Here is a 20,841-nt window from a genome sequence, read left to right on the forward strand (position 1 = left end):
GCTGGAATGGGTGTTTTTGTAAGGGACACAAAGAGAATTTTGTCCCAGTGACTGCATATTTTTGCTCATAATAAGACCAAAAGCCTTCACGCAATGTCCCGCCCCTTCGGGTTTTAATTGGTTAATCAGCTTCGCTGGATTTGTTCACAAAGATGCGATTGGTTGATTGGCGAGACGTTCCACGCGCAGTTCTCGCGGCTTGCCTCGGTTGTTTGTGACAGAAGAGAGCTGAGCGAGCTGCTTTGGAGAGACGCGATTGGCTAGTGAGCCCGTCAGTCAAGGAAGAAAGCCTCGGCGGAGCCGCTGATTGGACACCAAGCGCGTCCGTCAACGTCACGTACGCACAGCCCAGCGCGGTCTGCGCTTATTGAGCGTGCGCTAACAGAAAAAGAGGAGGATCTCTAGCTGAGTCCTTTATTTATTTCTTTGTGTTCAGCGGGGGGGAATAATAATAACAACAGCAACGCACGCCGCCGGTATTTTATTTATTATCGTTGTCAGTATACGCAAGAAAACTGGATAAGATTACAGCTGCTACTCGACGGCCGAAGCCAAGGGGAGGAGGATGAAGCGGCGCAATGCGGACTGCAGCAAACTAAGACGGCCGTTAAAACGGAACCGAATCACCGAGGGGATCTACGGCAGGTAACTTATCCGGAACAAGTCTGCGCCACGGCTCCGACACGGTCGGGAGCCCGAAGAGCGAGCTGCCTCGGCGGGACAGGCTGTTATTTAAGCTAGCTGTAGTTTCCCCCCTCCTGTGCACCAGCAGGTAATATTAGCTGTTGAGCTAGCTGAGCTGCTAGGCCCCAATACAGCCTGGTTTGAAGCCCTGTCAGTAGGTTTATTTCACCACAGCGGTGCTGGCCACGCTAACCATAACCAAACAGCTCAGACTAGGATTTTGAGCCTCGAAACGTCATCGGCCGGTGCTGTCAAACTGCAGCTACTCCATGTTTAGCAACTTCACAGGAGGGGCTTTTGTTGCCCTCTAGGGCTGCCTGAACTGAACCTGACAGGTTCCACCTCTGTGTGACTTCCTATATTTATACCTGACCAGTCAACAGCCGCTGGTTCCACATCAAGGTCCGGAGATATGGAGGAGCACATAAATTATTGAACTGGCGCCCGCATCATAAAATAGTAAAAGGCTTACAAATCATCTGTGATCAAATGTATATTATACTGTTAAGAAGGTGGCTAAAAAAATGGAAAAATCCCAGCATTTATGTGTTAGAACCGTCAAAAAACCCCTGATAATCATAAACACATTTTAGCCCAGCTCTTAGAATGCATCATTAGTATGTTTGTATTTTATACATTATTTAACGTAAGCTGCCTGGACTAAGTGCATCCCCTGAATTTGTTCTGCCAATAGGCTCCATCTCATGCATGCAGCCCCAATCAATAACATTAAGCCTCATATCCAATTTTAATAGTTATGTCAGGATAACAGCGCTTGGACATGCCCTAAAAACACTTTTCAAGTCATACATGCAAGCAGGTAAAAATAAAAAAATAAAATAAGGGAGATACGATGTCAGTGCAGACATCCTAGGATCATTTATTTTCATCGGTTTACATTGGAAACCTGTGAATAGTGACCCAAAATCACAAAACATTTTTCGGTTTAATGTGTTTTTTTTTTTTAACCAAATTGCAACAAAGTGCCCGTGATAAATGATTCTCCCTTTTTTTTAAGTAGGTGAAATAAAATAGAAATACCTTTATTTCACAGTGGGTGAAATAAAGGTATTTCACAGTATTCAGCCAGAGGGTTGCGATTGTTTTTGTGTGCTATGATGTTTTCATCATTGAAAACATTATTGGAAAACTATCTGCATTTGAAGAAAATGTGAATTTTTTTCTTGCATTCTTTAATTCAACAAATACTCACCTATCTGTGCAGAGTAGTGGTGGGGCTGGGGGTGTGTGTGCTGGTCTCTAGCTCCAGTAGTCTTTGGGTGAAATGTGGGGTACGCCCTGGCATAAATTATTTTCTAATCATTTAAAGAATCTGGACCTTATTTGTGGAAATTAGGCATTTGCTCGCATATCAAATCAGTTGATTTTTCTTATGCAGGTACATAAAATAATAGACAATTGGTTAATTTAACCTTTTGACCCGAGAATTGTAAACATTGGCTTTTTGATACTTGAAAATGATCCGTTTCTCTTTATATATATATATATATATATATATATATATATATATATATATATATATATATATATATATATATATATATATATTTATATATATATATATATATATATATTATATATATATATATATATATATATATATATATATTTCTCCTGACAGATCTGTAATCGAGGTTTACAACTGATCAAACATATATGTCTGAAGGGAAACTCTCTTCTGCTTTTTTCACCTGTCCAAAAGCCTATATATATGTGTTTGGACCAAAAATCCTCGGGTCTTAAGAGGTTAAGATCTATTTGACTTTAAGTAAATCAAACATACTGTTGTCAGAGCAAAATGCTAGCTAAAAGTTGTAGTTCTGGTGTCAACACAAATGGGAAAAAAAGTGTGACAAAGGATGTTTGGGATATGCTAGCCTAAATACTATAACTGCTGATTCCAAAAAATGAAGCTCATAATGGAAAATTAAAGTTGTTTTCAAGAAGACGACACAGTCAGTAGAGAACTGACCAATATGAAGACTGGAGCGCAATTAGCAGCAGACTTCCTGCATATGGTAACATGCGTATTGTTAACAATGGGGAAGAAAGTCATTGTTGATTGGCAGTGTATAAAAACATGTGTGTTTGCAATTTGAAATACAACTGTTCTCTGTTTTTTTTGTTTTTTTTTCAGTACCTTCCTGTACCTGAAGTTCCTGGTTGTGTGGGCTCTGGTGCTGCTGGCAGACTTTGTGCTCGAGTTCAGGTTTGAGTACCTCTGGCCGTTCTGGCTCTTCATGCGGAGTGTCTACGACTCCTTCAGATACCAGGGACTGGTGAGTGGCGCCGCACCACGACTTACAGTGTTTTAATAAAATCGGATGGAGAGCTTGAACCCAAACTCGTTATTATCTCAGAATATCCATCCGCAGAAGAACGCCTCACCAACAACTAAGATACTGATGCACTGATCAGTTTGTTCAGCTGGTGGATTAGTGGTAGGCAGACTTTAAACCACTGAGGGAAAAACAAGCAAAACATTCAGTGTAGATGTTAGAAGTAGGCTGCCAGTCATTTCAACCTTTTTTTTTTTTTTTTTTCCAATTTTGAGCAAAAAAACAAATGAAAACAATAATTTTAACCAAACTAATAAACATCAGTGCATCAGTTTATGATATTACCACTGGAGACATATGACCACAGTTCCTTTCGATAGACTTTGAGTAGATTGTAGAAAATGACTTTATTCTTGGCAGAGTTGGGTTTGCGACATCTCCCTGGCGGGTGGGTATTGGCACATAGCTGTGATGAAACGTCCTTGAGCAGGTGGATCCACATTTGAGCCTGAAGAAATCTGTCAGAGGAGAAAAAATTGGTGAAAGTTACCTTCCATTCTGTTTCGTTAAAGCGGCTTCGAAATGTGGTGAAAAGAGATCAGAGACGGTGTAAATGGTCAAATGGTCCAGCGTCATGTAAATCCCTCACTGCGTCATTAAAAACGAAAATAAAAGCGTAAAATAGAGCCACAGCAGTGCTTACCAGAACTGTTAGATGTTGATGAATGTGCAGATTTAAGCTCAAATGATTCTTACACTTCACAATGAATCACTTAAAATCTCTTAAGTTACCCGCTTATATTATCACAGTATACTGGAAACGTATACTGATGTTACAAACGAAACATCAGGTTGTAGTTTTTAACCTCATTGTCTCAGTTTAAGGCATATCTTTAAATTGACATAAGTGATGGTATGTCACAATTATTCCTCATATTATTACTATTATTACTATTACCCGAAGTTACTGATATCCTTTAGCACAATTTTATATTGTTTTATGCTTCTTCTTTCTAGCTAAGTTAATAACAATTTGCCCATTAACTTCTCACCAGTAATACTTCAATTCAGTTTCAATTCCCCAATTCACAACAAATGTTGCCTCAGGGCACTTCGAGAGGCAAACGGCTCTGATTTATTAAGTTATTCGGTCCAGTCGTATCGAAATATTCAAATTCCTTTATGTATTTTCATAGTTTCTAACTGAGGAAACCCAGTTAGCTGCGTCAAGCTGACTTTGGAGACCTCCGTCCTCTTGATCGATTTCAGGTTTATCTGATAGTTTTGCTGTTAGGATCTGCTTGAGCTCCTTTTCTGGTGTGGTTTAGGGGAATTTAGACAGAGCTTCGGTCATACCAGCGGTTTATCTTCAAGAGTTTCACTTCCACCATGCAAACAGTCACCTTTTATTGGTGTTATATCAGATCTACATACACAGGCATGGCCAGAAGCCTGCTTGATGCATGTTTTAGTTGTCATTCACCAATAAACATAATAATATTACTAAACTGATAGTCGAGCTGTTTGCCAAATTTGTTGCACCATCTTTCTCATCATATACTACTTATGGAAAAAAAAACACACGATCAAATAAAATCTTCATCTTATTTGCTGCCTGTTTCCTGTCTGATGACAACGTTTAGATGTGATCAGATTTGCGCTCCAGTAGTCAGGCCTATATCTTCATAATGTATGCTAATGCTGATTTATCGCAGCCCTGCTCTTCCTTTGATACATTAAAGCTCATGCACAGCCTGTTCTTGTAAAATGTTTCGTGTAGGCGTTCGTTTGTGTTGCTGTTTCTCAATGAGATGCTTGACAGAGAACCGAACATGTTATATTTACATAATTGTTTTATTTTTTTTGTTTAGTTTTTTTCATCCATGAACTAATTGTACTTGCTGAAAGATTACCAGAGTCCAATAGATTTTCCAACATTTTTAGCTTTTTTGCAAAACAATTAAATTCTTCTCCTTCAAACTTGCTGAAAATGAGATTTGTAAGGATAAATATAGATATTAAGAGGCCATTGATCAATTTATGTTAGAATTTTTTTATTGCTTGGAGTCATTTTTTACCACGTCTACTTTCTGTTTCAGGCGTTTTCAGTATTCTTTGTCTGTGTGGCATTTACCTCGGACATCATTTGCCTCCTCTTCATCCCGGTGCAATGGCTCTTCTTTGCTGCCAGTACCTATGTGTGGGTGCAGTATGTTTGGCACACCGGTAAGTGTTCCCCGCATCTGATCGTCTTCATATCTCCACGTTTCTGTTGCTTCATTGGGCCATTTTGCAAATTGTGAAGATATTTCTTTGTCAACCTGGTCTTCTGGCAGTGACGTTTGTGTCCATTTCCTATTAGTCGGTTTATGGGACACGCTCCTATGATTAACCAGCCTTTTTGTCTTTGTTTCACGTCAAATTCCCAACTGAATGCTTTCCAGAAAGGATGAGTGGGAATCGTGTCAAACCGGCGCTTATTATTGTGTTCGCTTGCTTGCAACAGCAGATTAATTTCAGCAAAATTTGCATGGTGGATGAAAGTGAGCTGCGCTCTGCAGATTACCTGTCAGACTGATTTAGTGGCGTCTGCCTGCATTGACCAAAGGCCAGGTGTCGGATTGAAATCCTAGAGCCCGTGGATGGGTGGGAGGGAGGAACGCAGTGGTTCCCAGTTGCTTTCTGAACTCACCAGTGACATTCAGACTCCCAGCATGTCATAGGAGTATAAATATCTTATTGCGCCCCACAGCTTGGTGTTAAATGTTTTGAGTGCAGTGCTGCCAAGAAACAATGGGTTGGGTCTACTTCAGGGCACACTATATCCCTATTGATTATAGTGTGGTGATGGAAATCTGGAGATAAATTATAGGCCTGTTATTATAGAAAAGTTTGTTTCTTTTGAATGGGAAATATATTGGGTTTTATTCAACAGGTTAGCTTTTTTTCAGTCATGTCGCTTGATTTTAGTTTGACTCTAAATGATGTAGTATAAGCCAAGGTTAAAGGTCTACTTTTCTGGACTTGGCAGCATATTTTTAGAAGCACAGGCACATTTATTGTATAAATATGAAATAAAAAAGCAAATATTCTGTGCATCTTCAGAACAGCCAGTCTTAAACCTCACAAACGGCAAGTTTAAAACTGACGTCCTGACACTTGTGCCTTGTTTTGTTGATGCAGAGAGGGGTGTGTGTCTGCCCACCGTGTCTCTATGGATACTGTTTGTGTACATAGAGGCAGCGATCAGATTCAAAGACCTGAAGAACTTCCATGTGGACCTGTGTCGTCCCTTTGCTGCACACTGGTGAGCGTCTGCTCTGTTTTTATCTAAGAAAAATGTACATTTCAAGTTATAATACTGCTACCCTGCTGGTCTATGCTTTATTCTTTCTATACTAATGAGTAATTATACAGTTATGCCCCGTATTGTTACTTTTCTAAGTACAAAGATAAAGTATACCAATTGTAGCTACAGCTTTTAGGGAAAACAGTGATTTTTGTTGTTGTTTGTTTTCTTAAAATGAACGTTGGTCTGTACATCCATGATAACTGAAGCAGAGGTAGCTGCTTTCCGCTCTTGTTTCTTTATGCTTCGCTTTGATGAAGCCAGACTGTTACGGTGGTCTTCATTAATAGCTTCCATGAAACACTTTTGTTTAGAAAGAGTGGAGAACTATTTGTCAAGGCCAGTTCAAAAAACTTGACTTCTTTTAAAGCAAAATATTAGGAAAGGTCCCATGGTGAGACTTCTACATACAGGGTGTTGCAAAAATGTTCATAGCCCTTTAAAACCACAAACGTCAACGTATTTTATCGGGATTTTATGTGATAGAGCTACACAAAACACATACTCGTGAGTTGGGAGGAAAAGGATATGTATGTGTTATCTATGCACTTACAGGTTTTCTTTCAATAATGTCCAGTATTTACGACATCCATCATGCTGTGTTCCTTGATCTTCATGGTGCCGTTTGTTCACAATTGCTCCCTAACAAACCTCTGAAGTTATTTTCCTTCCACTTCATAATCACACACCACTTTCTGTTGCTCTATCGCATAAAATTTGATGACTTTTGTGGTTGTAATGGGACAAAATTTGAATAAGTTCAAGGGATATTAATGCTTCTGTAAGGTGCTGCTACTACAATGTGTTTAACTCGTCATTGCCTTGAATAAAATCGTTTTTTTCTGTATCCCTCTGTGTAGCATCGGCTATCCCGTAGTCACGTTGGGCTTTGGCTTCAAGAGCTACGTTAGTTATAAAATGCGTCTGCGGAAGCAGAAGGAGGTGCAGAAGGAGAACGAGTTTTATATGCAACTGCTACAGCAGGCTCTGCCTCCAGAGCAACAGATGCTTCAAAGGCAAGAGCGAGAAGCAGAGGAAGGTAAGAGTCGGACACGAAGCTCTTTGTGGTGGTAGGAGATACCCGGTTCCATCGCTGCAGCTGTTCTCAGTCACGCTTGGGTTTCAGAAGTGTTTCCAGATTGCAAGTTTGTGGTTTAGTCTGCAAAACAAATTTTCTTAGTGAGAATGTCACGGGAACTCTAAAAAAATAAAAAACAAATAAAAATACTTTTAGTGATGCATTTGAACTACTCTGTTTCCAGGGTGGAATGATTATGCAACATCCTTCTGGAGTCTGCCAAAAAAATTAGAAAAATAAAGACAGTATAAAGTAAAATTTATATAGATAATCTCTGCAGTGTTGGACTACTTGTGATTTGTACTGGTGGGGTACTTGCAAGTGAGCTTTATTAGGTTACGTGTCAACTGCTCAGTTTTAATATAATCAGAAGGGATTAGCAATATAATGTGCCATGAAATATGATGTCTCTTTTACAGATATCTGCTGTTTTTACTCTTTTGTCACAATTAAATGTTCTGAAAGATAACGTCAGTAAATTCAAAGATCAATTTTCAAATTATTCCACTTATTAAGGTAAAAAAAAATAATCTATGTGAAAATGTGATGTAAATTAGCTGTAATTAAATGCTTTTTTTTTTTTTTTTTTTTTTTTTTTTTTGGTTCAGTTTCAAAAGCCATGCCCAGACCTCGTTTGTATAAATCGAGATCACTTAATCAGGATCTGTGTGACGACATGAAGTAGGCCAAAAGATCCCAAAAAGCAACACATCATGGCCTGATCCAAGGAAATTCAAGATTAGATAAACAAAGTCTATAGCCTTCTTTACAAAGCTGTTTTAATATAAACCTGCAAACACGAGCCTCCTTAAGAGCTGCCTTTGGGTGTTTATAAAGCTCTTTGAATTGCTATATACTGTATATATGCATATAAATATTGCTAAACACTTCCTCTATATATCTATATCACTGTGTTCTCTTAATCCCTTTAAGCAGCACCAGCTAAAGGATTATCTGAAGGAGACACACCTCCAGTGTCACAGAATGGCGCCCCAGCCAATAAAAAGCCATCTGTGCCCTTCCCAGAGCTGGAGTATAAAGAAAAAGGGAAAGAAGGACGAAGCGGCGGGGATAGTAAAAAGCAACAGAACAGCATCCTGCCGTCTTCGGTGGACTCTAAGCTCCAAGAGGTGGAGTACATGGAGAAACATATAAACAACAAGAGACTGAACACAGAGCTGGGCAGCACAGAGAACCTGTTGCTTAAAGAGGACAACAATTCCTCCTGTTCATCTTCATCCTCCTCCTCCTCCTCCTCCAAAAATTACAAAAACGCTAACACCAACGCCGTGATGCTCGCCTCCTCGCCGTGCGGCCACAGCGCCACCAACGGCAGCGTGCCCTCAGCGCAGCCGCCCTCCGCGGGGAAGAACGAGAAGAAGCACAAGCTGACGGCGGGCAAAGGGACGTCCGGCAGCTCCCACCGGGACCCCACAGACAACTGCATCCCCAACAACGAGCTGAAAAAGCCAGAGGCGCTTGTTAGGTATGAAGCACAGCCACCCGATGAAGAACTTACAGCTCCATACCGTTAAACTGAAACATTTAGATTTGCAAATATGACCTCTTTAAGTTGCATGTTGATGTTTACAGGCAGTGTTGGTCTTGAGTTAAGGTTGAAAGTTCCCTTTAAGTCCCGTGTTAGATGTATTAGAGCAGGGGTGTCAAACTCATTTTGGTTGAGGGGCCGCATACAGCTTAATCTGATCTCAAGAGGGCCACACGAGTAAACTCATTGCAAGATTAAATAGAACTAATAAATGTGGACTTGTTGTTGATTTTTATATTAAGTTAATTTCACTTTTACACAATATATTATGAATAACCTCAGCGTTTTTAAGAAAAGTATGTACAATTTCAACAATACTTTTACTCAGTTAAACATTTACTTGTGCATTATGCATAAGAACCGATCACAGTGATTATACAATGTTGAAAAACATTTATTCACCTTTTTTGGAACTTAAAAACACTGTCCTGCATGATAAAATACATCAAACAGATAAAAATTAAGAAATGATTTGAATTTTTCCACACCTGAAGCTTAATCTGCTAATTAAAACACAGCGCCCCTCGTGGACAATATAGGAACTGCATATTTTCAATTAAATGAAGTTTGATGATGTTTTTTTTTCAATAATTGTTTTATCATTCTCTTCCTTTTATCTTGTCCACTTGTGAAAGTCAAATCTGATGAGCTCTTTGTGGCATCTTATTGCCACATTGCCAGACAGGACACTGGAAAAAATAATGATAATGCATTTAGCCACAGGGCCGGACTAAATTGTTCGGATCCGGCCCGCGGGCCGTATGTTTGACACCCCTGTATTAGAGGCTAATTTTATTTGAGCAGACAACCTGAATAGGGAAATTAAAGCCTCAAAAGTTTTTGTGCAGATACGATGCAGGAAATGGCAATGGTTAAAATATTTCGGATAGCAGGAAATGTTATCAGGAGTCTCCAATCAGATAGGATAGTAGGTTTGATGTTTGTTTTAGTTGTTGGCAATGGTAGTTGTCTAAATGGGAGCAGAAGAAGCTTTAGCTGGAGGAGCCCCAATCAGCTGGCCACAGATTGGAAAATTAATGAATTTTCCTTAATTTGCTCTGATCGTAGTCCATCAAGTCAAATACTGAAACATCTGATTTATCTTTTCTTCCCAATTCATAAATGCACCAAAGTTCAAAACTGCCACCACTTTCAGGCAACACACTTCAACTTTGGTTGATAATCTTTGATACACTTAAGGGGCATAAATGTTTTGTTGCATCACGTGAATAATCTGGCAATTCCTTCATTTTCTGAAGCAAGGGGTTATTTTTAGTGCCTCTTTTTCTATGTGGTTAGGTTTTGTGCAGCTCGGTTGCAGATGCCTCTGGGTAACAGCTGAAGGATAGCCGATGGAACAGCTGTCCACAAGTAAAAGTAGAAGGAATAAAGGAAACTGATTATCTAAAACGTTTCCATCCATACATTTGTTCCCATTTTTTTTAAATTCAGCTCAGTTCAGAGATACTTTATTAAGCCCAAAGGGAAATAAAATGCTGGTGTAACTCATAGATCTTTCTTCAGCAAGTTGTTATAGATACAGATGGCTGCAGCCAGGAAGGATCTTTCTGTCTTACAGCTGGTGAAGGTCCTCAGTCATCCAGGTTAGGTTAGGGTCATTCCAAAAAAAGTAAAAAACAAAACAACTGGACTCTTTCGAGAAAAAAAAAAAAAAAAAAGAAGTCCAGTTTTTTTTTTTTTTTACTTTTTTGGTCTGTTACAGCTGATCTGGAGGAGCCTCCGACTGAAGACGCTCAGGGTTATCCATCATTTTTACACAATCATCTCTAGAGGTTCTAGATCTACCTGACGTCATTTCTAAAGCATTTTAAAGCACCATGCAGGACCAAAGTGCTATCTATATTAAAAGACACAAAATGACTCGATAAAGAAATGTAAAAAAGTAAGGGCGATCACAAAATACTCACAAAACAGGTAAAACAATAAAATAGAGTAGAAATCAGCATCTCAAGTGATGTCAAAGGCCAGAGCAAAGAGAGTTTTAAAAATGGAGAGAGAAGAGGCCGTTGTTTATTGCAGTGTTAAGTTATCCCACATTTTAGGAAGAAAATAAAATCGTAGGCTTGGTCTTTGGTTCTCTGAGGAGCAGGTGAGCTGCTCTAAGGCAGCGGGAGGGTATATAAGGGCTGAGCAGCTCAGAAAGGCAGGATGGGGCAAGACCACAGAGGGCTTTAAAAACGAATAAAAGGCAAGCGTGACGTCTGCATAAATATTCATTAGAAAAATATTCATAATGAACTGCATCACATAAAATGAAGCAGAACTGCATAAAAATTACCCACTCAGGTAGTTAAGAGACTGGTAAAAATAATAAATTCAAACAAATGTCTATTATCACATCAGTGACCACTGTTGGCTGTCAACTTTGAGAAGTTTTGGACTCGTAGGATTTTTTGTTCCCGGTTTTGTGGCTGTTTTATACCTCCTTCTGCTACTCTTCTCTTCCAGAACCAACTCTTCTGGACAAAAGTAGTTGCAAAAAAAACCCAAAAAAACAAAAAGGTTTCCTACAAATAAGCATATCTGTTTTCACTCCCACCTGGCACAGACTGGAGCAGGACATTAAAAAGCTGAAGGCGGACCTGCAGGCCAGCCGGCAGGTCGAGCAGGACCTGCGCAGCCAGGTCGGCTCGCTGGGCAGCGCCGAGCGCTCCATACGCACCGAGCTGGGTCAGCTGCGGCAGGAAAACGAGCTGCTGCAGAACAAGTAAGGAGCACGTCTCTTCAAATGCAGCTAATAAGATACTGTGGGTTAATTGTTTCAGTTTCAAATGAAATATCTAGTTTTGCTAATCTGTCCGAATTCATTTCAGATTCCAGTACCTCTTGTTTCAAGTGGCCGAATGCGTTCTGCATTGTTTTGTTTTTCTCCGTGCACTAGGCTTCATAACGCTGTGCAGGCGAAACAAAAGGATAAACAAACAGTCGGCCAACTGGAGAAGAGGCTCAAAGCAGAACAGGAGGCCCGAGCTGCTGCAGAGAAGCAGTTGACAGAAGAAAAGAAGAGAAAGAAATTAGAGGAGGCCACGGCTGCCAGGGCAGTAGCGCTAGCAGCGGCGTCTAGGTACGTCGTCGTCTTGAGTTTTTCCTCCAGTGGCTTGTTTGCTACTGAGATTTACTCCAATTCTTCTTCTCTTTTTCCAGAGGGGAGTGCACAGACACGCTGCGGCGGCGAATCACTGAATTAGAAGCGGAGGGTAAAAAATTAACAATGGACATCAAGCTGAAAGAGGAGCAGATACGAGATCTGGAAATAAAAGTTCAGGTAGGCGTGCGTTGGTGCTGGGAGAAACTCTGTTTACACGTTTAACCTGTAGAATAGGATCAGCTCGGGCAGCTCTGGTTTCTTCCTTTATCCAGTTTGATCTTCAGAAGTTCATCTAGATGAAAATGTTGGGTTTTAGTCAGTTTTTATTTCATTTTTCATGAGCTTCCATCACTTTGTTTACACCAATAGAAATAAGGTTGAGTCAAAATAGGAAATGTCAAAATTGCTGCTCTTGCCACAGAGTTAGAGAACTGTGGAAAAGCTCATTGGTTTGTAATGTTATGTAAAATAAGCAGCCTAGCTTAAAGCTACTAGCCACCCTTTTCTATGGAATATAGTAAATGTGTCGTCTATACTAGAACATTTTATGGTCAGCTTTTGTATTTGTTTTAAATTGGTTTTTAAATTAAGGCAAAACCCACCTTTCCAAAAAAAATAAAATAAATATATACTTTTTGCACATGTAACATTCCTCTGGTGACATCCCATAAGGGAAGAAAACACAAATCTTTGAAAATGGTTGTTTCCTCTTTATTCACATTTTACTCAGATTCCTCCTTAAAGGGGCCTGGTCACGAACAATTACTTTACAAATCTCTACTTCAGTAGCTCACTCTGGTTGCATGCAAAGGTTTTATGATTAGGTTATTACACCCTGGTGGCTTATTATATTTAATTTCTGAGTTTGTTAGTAAACAAAGCGCATTTTTATATATTTACCACAACAAGACCACTTTGACCGGACGTAAGATATTACGAATGCGCTCAATAACCTGAACAAGTCAGAAAACTCTCGCGACTGTGCAAAAAGACAGAGGTTAAGTAACTATAACCCTGTAGATCGGGTTGGTCAGAAAGGACCAGCGCACGCTTTCAGGACGAATGCTTGGCGTGTATCGTTTCATTTGAAGATGAATAGGTTTGTTTTATGGTCGTAGTACGTGACTTGGCCCCTTTAAGGGGTTCTTGCTTGTATTCAGAAAGGCTGCATAACGTTTTGTAAAGCACACCGAGGCACACTGGAGTTCCTAATCGAAGGTTTTCAAGACAAGTTGGTATAAATACCCCATGGTTTCTTGAGGCTTTAAGATGATTTAAAACCCAAACTATGTTTTCAGTATAGCATCAGACTGGCAAACTGTAGCTGTATAATTTGGTTCAGGCTGAAAACGGCGTACTCTCATTTTACAAGGCGATTATGCACGAAAACCAATCTGATAGAAACAAGCTTATAAGCTGACTCATACCAGGCAAAGCTCTGAAGACCGTCATTGTCATGCTGTAGTTAGCGCTTGTTTTAGCCTGACCACCCCCTGCCAGATTTGGGTCAAACTGCCTCAAACGTGTAAAGTTGAACCTTTTTCAACTCAAATGCTTCAGATGCTTTGAAACCTGCGTCTTGTTGGACGGGTTAACTTGGCCCATTAGCCTGTTGTGATGTGTCCTGCTCTGGAGATCCACACTTCATTACCTTGCTGTTTTGTTTTCTATTATCAGTGTACATGTGTTTGTGTAAAACGAATACTCCACTAGATGGGTTGTTTAATATCTCTTTCCATAAAGTGTTGCTGGGTGATTGTCTGACCTTGTTTGCGTAACTTTGTTTGTGTCTCAGGAACTTCATAAGTATAAGGAAAATGAAAAAGACACAGAGGTGCTGATGTCAGCGCTGTCAGCGATGCAGGACAAGACTCAGCATCTTGAAAACAGCCTGAGCGCAGAGACCAGGATCAAACTGGACCTCTTCTCTGCACTCGGAGATGCCAAAAGACAGCTGGAGATTGCACAAGGTGCCCAAAAAAAATGTTTGCTAATTTGCTGTCGGTATTTAAACACACATTTATTTATGTATAACTGAGCTACCAAGATAGTCGGATCACAATTTATTTATTTTTTTTAGGTCAGATCCTTCAGAAGGACCAAGAAATCAAAGACCTGAAGCAGAAGATAGCAGAAGTTATGGCCGTCATGCCCAGCATCTCTTACACAGCCGACACCAGCAGCATGACCCCCGTGGCCCCCCACTACTCCTCAAAGTTCATGGACACCAATCCCTCCAGCCTGGACCCCAACGCTTCTGTTTACCAGCCTCTCAAAAAGTGACCGCTTTTTCTTTCTTTTCTTTTCTTTTTTTTCCCCTCCCTTTTCTGTTCTGCCCCTCCCTTTTCCTCCATCCGCCCTCTCTCCAGTCGTCCTGCCCCTGCAGGCCCGGTCATGTCGCGGCCCAGAACTCGATTTTTTTTTTCTTCTTCTTCTTCTGTTCTCTCTTTTTGCCAGGTCAGAAGGATGTTGTATTGTGTGACTGTGTTTGTTGTAGTTAAAACAAAAGACAAAAAAAAAAAAAAAAAAAAAAAAAAGATACCCAAAACAACTTAAATCCCTGGAAAATTAGGACGCCTCGGTTGTTTTTATTTAAATGTCTAGTGAAACCTCACAGATTCAGGCGTGTATCTTCATCTCAAGGGTGCTGCCCCACTCCCCGCCCCCCCCCATCCCTGCGACCTCCTGCCAGCTCTCCGGCTCCATGGGGGAAGCAGATTACTTTTCTTTCACTTTATTATTCTCTGGTTCACATCCCCAAGTATTTGGCACTTCGTTTTTGCAACATTTGTACAACCAGAGGAATGCATTTCCCCACATGGAACAACTCAGAACCAGACAGATTTTAGCTTTCTGCTGCTAGGTTGGCTGTTTTCTTTCACTCTGCACATTTTCTTTTTAAAAGAAAAGAAACACGGGAAGAACAAAGGTTGAAACAAACTGCGGGTTAAGTTGTATGCCAGGCCCCGTCTTTTACGACATACTTGTGGTATTCCTAACCTTGGTATCACAGTGTTTACTTATAAAAGTTTAATGTATAACATGAGTCAAATCCTTTTTTTTTTTTTTTTTAAGGAAAGACAGAAAAGCAACAATTATATCTATCTAAATTATCTCCCTCTGAAATAATTCCATACAGGTGAGTTTTTCTTTCTAGTGATGGGAAAGTAGCAGCTTCCTTTCAGCCAGCTGACCAGCAGTGCTCAGCAACGTGTGGGGGAGGGCTAATGCTGTTACTGTTTTTTTTTTTTTTTTTTTTTTTAAAACCCCAGTATACATTGAGACTGCTAGTCGGCCCATGCCTGCTTCTGCGATGACTTCTCAGCGCTCTGCATGATCGCAGCGCCTCGAGGTGAGGGCTAAACGTCGGGCAAAAGTTTCTCAAATAGCTGCGAAATACTTACCAAGCGTCCGATCTTAACACGCGCTTTCGAAGAGCTGTTGTTTGCGTCAAATTAACCAGATTCATCAGTACTAAAATGTGCAAATTTAAAAGGCAGCCACCACAGCTCGTCTGAAACTTTCAGTGCTGCATGTTGAAAACCCCACTGACGGGCGAAGCGGCATCTAAAAAAAACGTAATTTGGAAATCGAAACGTTTGAAACAAAATAATCCGACCTTCAGAGACTTTAACGCCGCTTTTTCTTTTTAACGTGTTCAAAGAACGTGCCGCGAATACATTTGTCTCTAGATATTTGTCTACATCCACCTGAACACCACTTAGTGAAATCTAATGCAGGCAGAGGATTTGGTCACTTGTTCTGTTGTGAACGCTGTATTAAAGTTGAACAAAGAAAAAACTGTTTTTGTGAAAGTTGCAGTGTTTGCAATCATGGGTTTAATGCCTAATTGCCTTGCTCCCGTTTCTGGTATTGTTCCCCTCCTCCTCCTCCTCCACCGGATAAAGTAATAAGCTTATGTGGTTTCACCATGGCCTGGAACGATCGTCATCATGCATCTGGTTTCGTTGGGCCACCGTAGACGGAGAAGCGTTCGCTACCTTGTTCTCCTGCTCAGATCGCTGTCGTCGGCTTCTTGACAAATGTTGTGAAAAATTGACGGTTTCAGTCAGTTCCTCCGTCAGCTGATTGGCGAGCGTAAACAGACGTTTTTGTTTTTTGTTTTCTATGCCCACAGTCACAGTTAGGTTTTTCTCCCAGGTCTGACCTTGGCTGCGCTCTCGCTCTGTGAGGTTTACAGGAAATAATAATAATAATAAAAAAATACCAATTCTTCTTGCAAACATGTTTGCTTGTTTCTGTTATTTTCTGTTTCATCCCATTTATTGAAAATTCCTTTTTAAAGGCTTTAAGGGAATAAATAGTAAAACAATGACTAAGCTGTTTATAGCCAGGGCCTTCTATGTGTTGCATCATGTGATATTTTACTCTTAATTTATTTTTTGACAGTGCTGTTAAACAGTATTTTTGCCCCCTTATGGACTTCTTCTTTTTTTTCGTCACACTTAAATATTTCAGATCATCAATTAACTAAATACAAAATACAGTTTTCAAATGATGCTCCATTAAGTAAGAGGAGGCAGCTAAAGAATCCAACCTTGCCCAGTGTGAAATAGCAGTGACCCTAAACCTGAAAACTGCAGCATCAAGCGATTGGTGTTTTTTTTTATTAATGTGGAGGAATTGGGGCCCTCTTGTGTTGGCTGAATTGTTTGAATTCAGCCATATTGGAGGATTTCTGAGCATGAACAGGCTGTTAAAGGTCACACCACACTGAGTTCAAGCCCTGACTTTGACTAGGCCACTCCAGAACCATGATCCATGCTTTAGTCATTGTCCTGCTGCACAACTCAAGTGTCTTTGAGCCTAAGGTCACAAACTGATGTCTACACATTATCTTTTGGGGTTTTCTACTTGTGCAGATCCTCGGTGTAGCAAAGCTTCATGACTTTTTTTTCCCCCCTCTCTGAAATGCTGTGTAGTTTTTCATATAGCACGACGCATTCTAAAGGATCTTTGCGTCTAATCAGTCCACAGAATACAGTCGTGATGTTATTTGAGATGGGCCTTTGTGTTATTTTTGGCCAGCATTTGCTTCTGCCTTGGTACTCCTCCATGGAAGTCCTTTTTTTTCTGTTATTGAATCGAGTCATCAACCCTAAATGAATCAAGTGAGCCCTGCGTGGGCTTTAGATGTTCTACGTTCTTTTGGGACATCCTGGATAAGGAGAGCGTGCTCTTAGAGTACTTTTGGTAGGCCGGATATTCCTGGGAATGGTCCCACCATATTTGTGGATAATGTCCTGAAGATTTAGAGGAGGCTCTGTAAACCTCTTGTGAGACAGACAGATATCAGTGAATCTGTTTCTCATATGTTCTTGAATTGCTTTAGATTGGAGATGATGGCTTGGCATTTGAGACTTTTTGGCCTACTTCACGTTCGGTTTAAGGAGTCATTTGACTCTTGTTATTGTTTGTAGTCAGGGTTGGGTGTTGCTAGTCAAATTAAAATCAGCTTTCAAAAAGGTTCTCAATCACGGTTGATGTATGATTTTCCATGGGAATGAGTTGGATAGTTTTTCACCCCATATAGAAGTTAGATATTATTTTTATAGGCTCCTTTTTCTCACAGAGCTACTGTGCTGGTAACCCGAAGTGCAACGTCGTCTCTTGCCCCTAGGGGGCAGTGCCAACCTCCGCAGTGCCAATCAAATCAGATTAACTCTGTCCACAAAGGATCTTGTTAATTAACTCTGGCGAGACCCATTATTCTCTCTTTTTTTTTAAGACCATAAAATCCCATTTAGCGCTGACAAAAGGAAAGCGCTGAATAAAATCTGCCTGAGCGCTACTGAGCATGTCTGTTGAAAGGACTGAAACCACAGCAGTGGGACGTCTGGTGGGTAGATGAAGGCCAGGGAGAAATCCTGAACATTTTTTTTCTTTCCCTTTTAACCTCACAGTCCTGCATTCATTACATTTCCGTATCTGGATTCACCTGCACAGATTTTGACCCCTGGATCTGATTTTTTTTTTTTTTACTCTGAGGTACATCCTGAATGTACTGTCCTGAACTGACACACATTTTGATCTTACTGATAAGTCCTCCCAGCTCATGTTTCCTCTTTCTTCAGGATGAGGAACCTGCTCCTAACAAGGACAATGTATTTTAATGCATGAAAGAAGCTCCCTGCTCAGCATTCTGCCACGTTCCAGGCTTCCTGAAACACCTGATAAACCTGCGCAGCGAGGAAAAAAAACCCCAAAGGGCAGAAACTCCTCATTCCTTCCCTCTTTAACATAAATGTAGTATTAACCCCATTCTGGGCAGCTTATTTCTTAAATGGTACAAAGCCCAGGTCAACCACTGGTTTGCTTTTACTCATAAGGTTATCACAAACCTGCTGTAAATACTAAATACATTTTAAAAACAATGATGATCTAAATGAAAGAGTGTTGTTAGTTTCTTTTTGAGGCAGAATTAGCAATGTTGGTCAACCTTTTCACATACCCCTCTCTAATTTTTACCCTCTTGGCTATTGCTTGGTATACCAAGGTATAATTTTCCACACTTCAGCTGTCTCTAAAGCTGCAGCTGCCTGAAAAGCAGCCGTGCTTTACAAAAACTACTGAGCAGGGGAAAAAATTTAATACTGCCGCTTTCAGGTCGGATTATCTTCGTCAGGGCAGCAGGTATGGGTCACTTCATACCGAGCTTCGAACTGATTATATCATTAATGTTCCCTAATGTGTCCCCAGGGACTCTCTGAACTTGTGTATCTGGGCTTGTCATCTCATGTGAAGTCTGGTTCTGCAGGATTCTTCGCAAGCCTTTCTCCTGAGTGTTTTTTTTTTTCTTCTAAAAGGCCAAAGATGTAAGGTGGGAGTAATACAGCATGGAGGTGTAACCCGGTATCAACTGAAATCTACTGATAATTCCCAATAAATGTGGGGTTTTAGCCTATTTAAGTTTGAAGTCAATGATTATTTACACTTAGGAGTTACTTCCACAGGAATTTCTGGTTGACCAATACTTAATTTTTTGACCACTAAACATGTATTGTTAAATATGCTCAATACATGGGGAAATTACATTTGTTTTAATATATGTTAGGCAGAAATCCCCTCCTGTTCGGGAAATGCTGGCTTAAGAACAGGTTGTTTGGGTCAGATGCTACTAAGGAAAAGTAGCAACATAGAAATTAATACTCCAATCTTAGCCCTACAGCTGAGAAAACAAAACCTTTTGAAAATAATATTCCAAACAATCACCTTTGAAATGTGTGACTTTATCGAGAATTAAAGAATATAAAGCAAACAAAATTACAAATTATCCACACTTGATTTAGAGTGGTTGTACCAACATATTCTGGAGTGGCTTGGCTGGGGGTCTGAATCTGATGGACTGATTAGGGTGATGGTAAGGAGGTCTTCCACTTGAAATTGGTGCTCAATGCAAAAAGATGAATTATCAAACATAGCGGTGGAGACATACAAAAAGCTTGTCAGTCGATATAAGAACCATTCGGTTGCTGCCTATAATAAAGGCTTTTTTTCAGTGTTTACTGAGAAGGGCAGTCCTGTTTTCCAAAAATAATTTACATTCCTTTTGCTAAACGTAAATAAATTCAGATGTAGGCCTACATTTAAAATAATTTTCGTTTCACCTAGAATGTAACAGGGTTCAGCTATAAATACGTAACGCATGCACTGATTGCACGCACTGACTCGACCCAGCCCTTCTTCTCACCGCACCGGCTCAGACTCTCCTTAAAATTCCCAATCCACCTGCGGAGGTGAGTCAACCGAACGCGTGACGTGTCCGGATCGTTTCGTCTCGGGGGAAAACGCTGCGGGTGGGAGCAGCAGAACCGCTCCGAGGCTTCAGCGAACAACAGGCACGCCGCCTCTGCCGCGTCCGCTACGCTACAACCGCTTGCGTAACGCCACAAAAGCGAGCGTAACGCACGCACGTTATCCGGCTAATTTGCATACATAACACCGCCCAGGGGGACGAGCATGATAATCCGCCGTCGAGAGAAGCCGAGCTGAGCGCGGAGGAGAGAAGCAAAACTGCCGAATATTAATATTTGAGGAAAAGTTTGGACGCGCGAGCGGCTTTTTAAATCGAGGGAGGAGAGTCGACAGAGACGGACAGGCGCTCGGTGGGCTCTTCACCCCACTTCTGGCTTGAGAAATGGACGCTTTGAAATCCGCTGGAAGGGCAATTATACGGAGCCCGAGCATTGCCAAACAGTCGTGGGGAGCAAGCAGGCATAAAAGTAAGTTGTACTCTGTTGCTCGATGCGTTACGGTGGTTTGCGTGTTAGCGTTAGCAGGCGTTGTAACCAAGCTAGGCTGTGTGTGTGTGTCTTTTTTCCAGCTTCACAACTTCTGTTGTCGGCTTTAACATGTTTCACAATGTGAAGGGGAGATGTGCGAGTTACCAGCCCGGTGGGGCAGACATACACTTCAGGAAACACTACGCGTTTGAACTTGACACTTAGTGGCAAAGCGGACTTTTTTTTGCGGCTTTTCTGAAGAAGTCCGGTTCTTAGGAGTCCGCGAGGCGGCTCAGACCCGGAGCAGGGTGCGCGCGCGCCCTGGATCCGAGTTGGACCAGAGTTTGAAGGAAATCCTGCCGCTTCCCCGCCGCCTCAGTTTTCGCAGCCCGGGGTGTTGTGCGGTGTTTAACAGGCTCAGCGGGGGAGCTCCAGCCTCCCAGGATACACACTTTAGGAGCCACACGGAAAGAGAAAATGTGCAGCCGCCTTCGTGGCGAGCCTGTGCAGTCTTGTTGCTATGGAGATA

At 41.0% G+C, this 20,841-nt stretch overlaps 2 protein-coding genes across 4 annotated transcripts in view; both read left to right on the forward strand.

The window, feature by feature from the left end:
• The first annotated feature begins 357 nt into the window (after positions 1-357).
• maco1b (macoilin 1b) lies at positions 358-15,132 on the forward strand. Of its 2 annotated transcripts, none has more exons than XM_012862110.3 (11): positions 358-645; positions 2,843-2,984; positions 5,084-5,210; positions 6,168-6,291; positions 7,194-7,372; positions 8,345-8,897; positions 11,530-11,688; positions 11,863-12,045; positions 12,126-12,246; positions 13,865-14,039; positions 14,150-15,132. In XM_012862110.3, exons 1-11 carry the CDS (start codon positions 566-568, stop codon positions 14,350-14,352), a joined length of 2,046 nt encoding a protein of 681 aa, XP_012717564.2. In that variant the 5' UTR covers positions 358-565; the 3' UTR covers positions 14,353-15,132. The 2 variants fall into 2 exon arrangements, with proteins under 2 accessions (XP_012717564.2, XP_012717565.2); XM_012862111.3 differs by having other exon boundaries at positions 8,348-8,897.
• Positions 15,133-19,959: 4,827 nt separating this feature from the next.
• Positions 19,960-20,841, forward strand: part of ldlrap1b (low density lipoprotein receptor adaptor protein 1b) — a 45,068-nt gene continuing 44,186 nt past the window's right edge. The window contains exon 1 of one of the 2 annotated variants that reach the window (XM_012862094.3): positions 19,960-20,312. In XM_012862094.3, coding sequence (XP_012717548.1) covers positions 20,228-20,312 — 85 coding nt within the window. In that variant the 5' untranslated portion in view covers positions 19,960-20,227. The remainder of the gene's footprint in view (positions 20,313-20,841) is intronic. The other variant, XM_012862093.3, reaches the window with a different exon arrangement.

Source organism: Fundulus heteroclitus, chromosome 19 (genome assembly GCF_011125445.2).
Source record: "Fundulus heteroclitus isolate FHET01 chromosome 19, MU-UCD_Fhet_4.1, whole genome shotgun sequence".
Lineage (NCBI taxonomy): Eukaryota > Metazoa > Chordata > Actinopteri > Cyprinodontiformes > Fundulidae > Fundulus > Fundulus heteroclitus.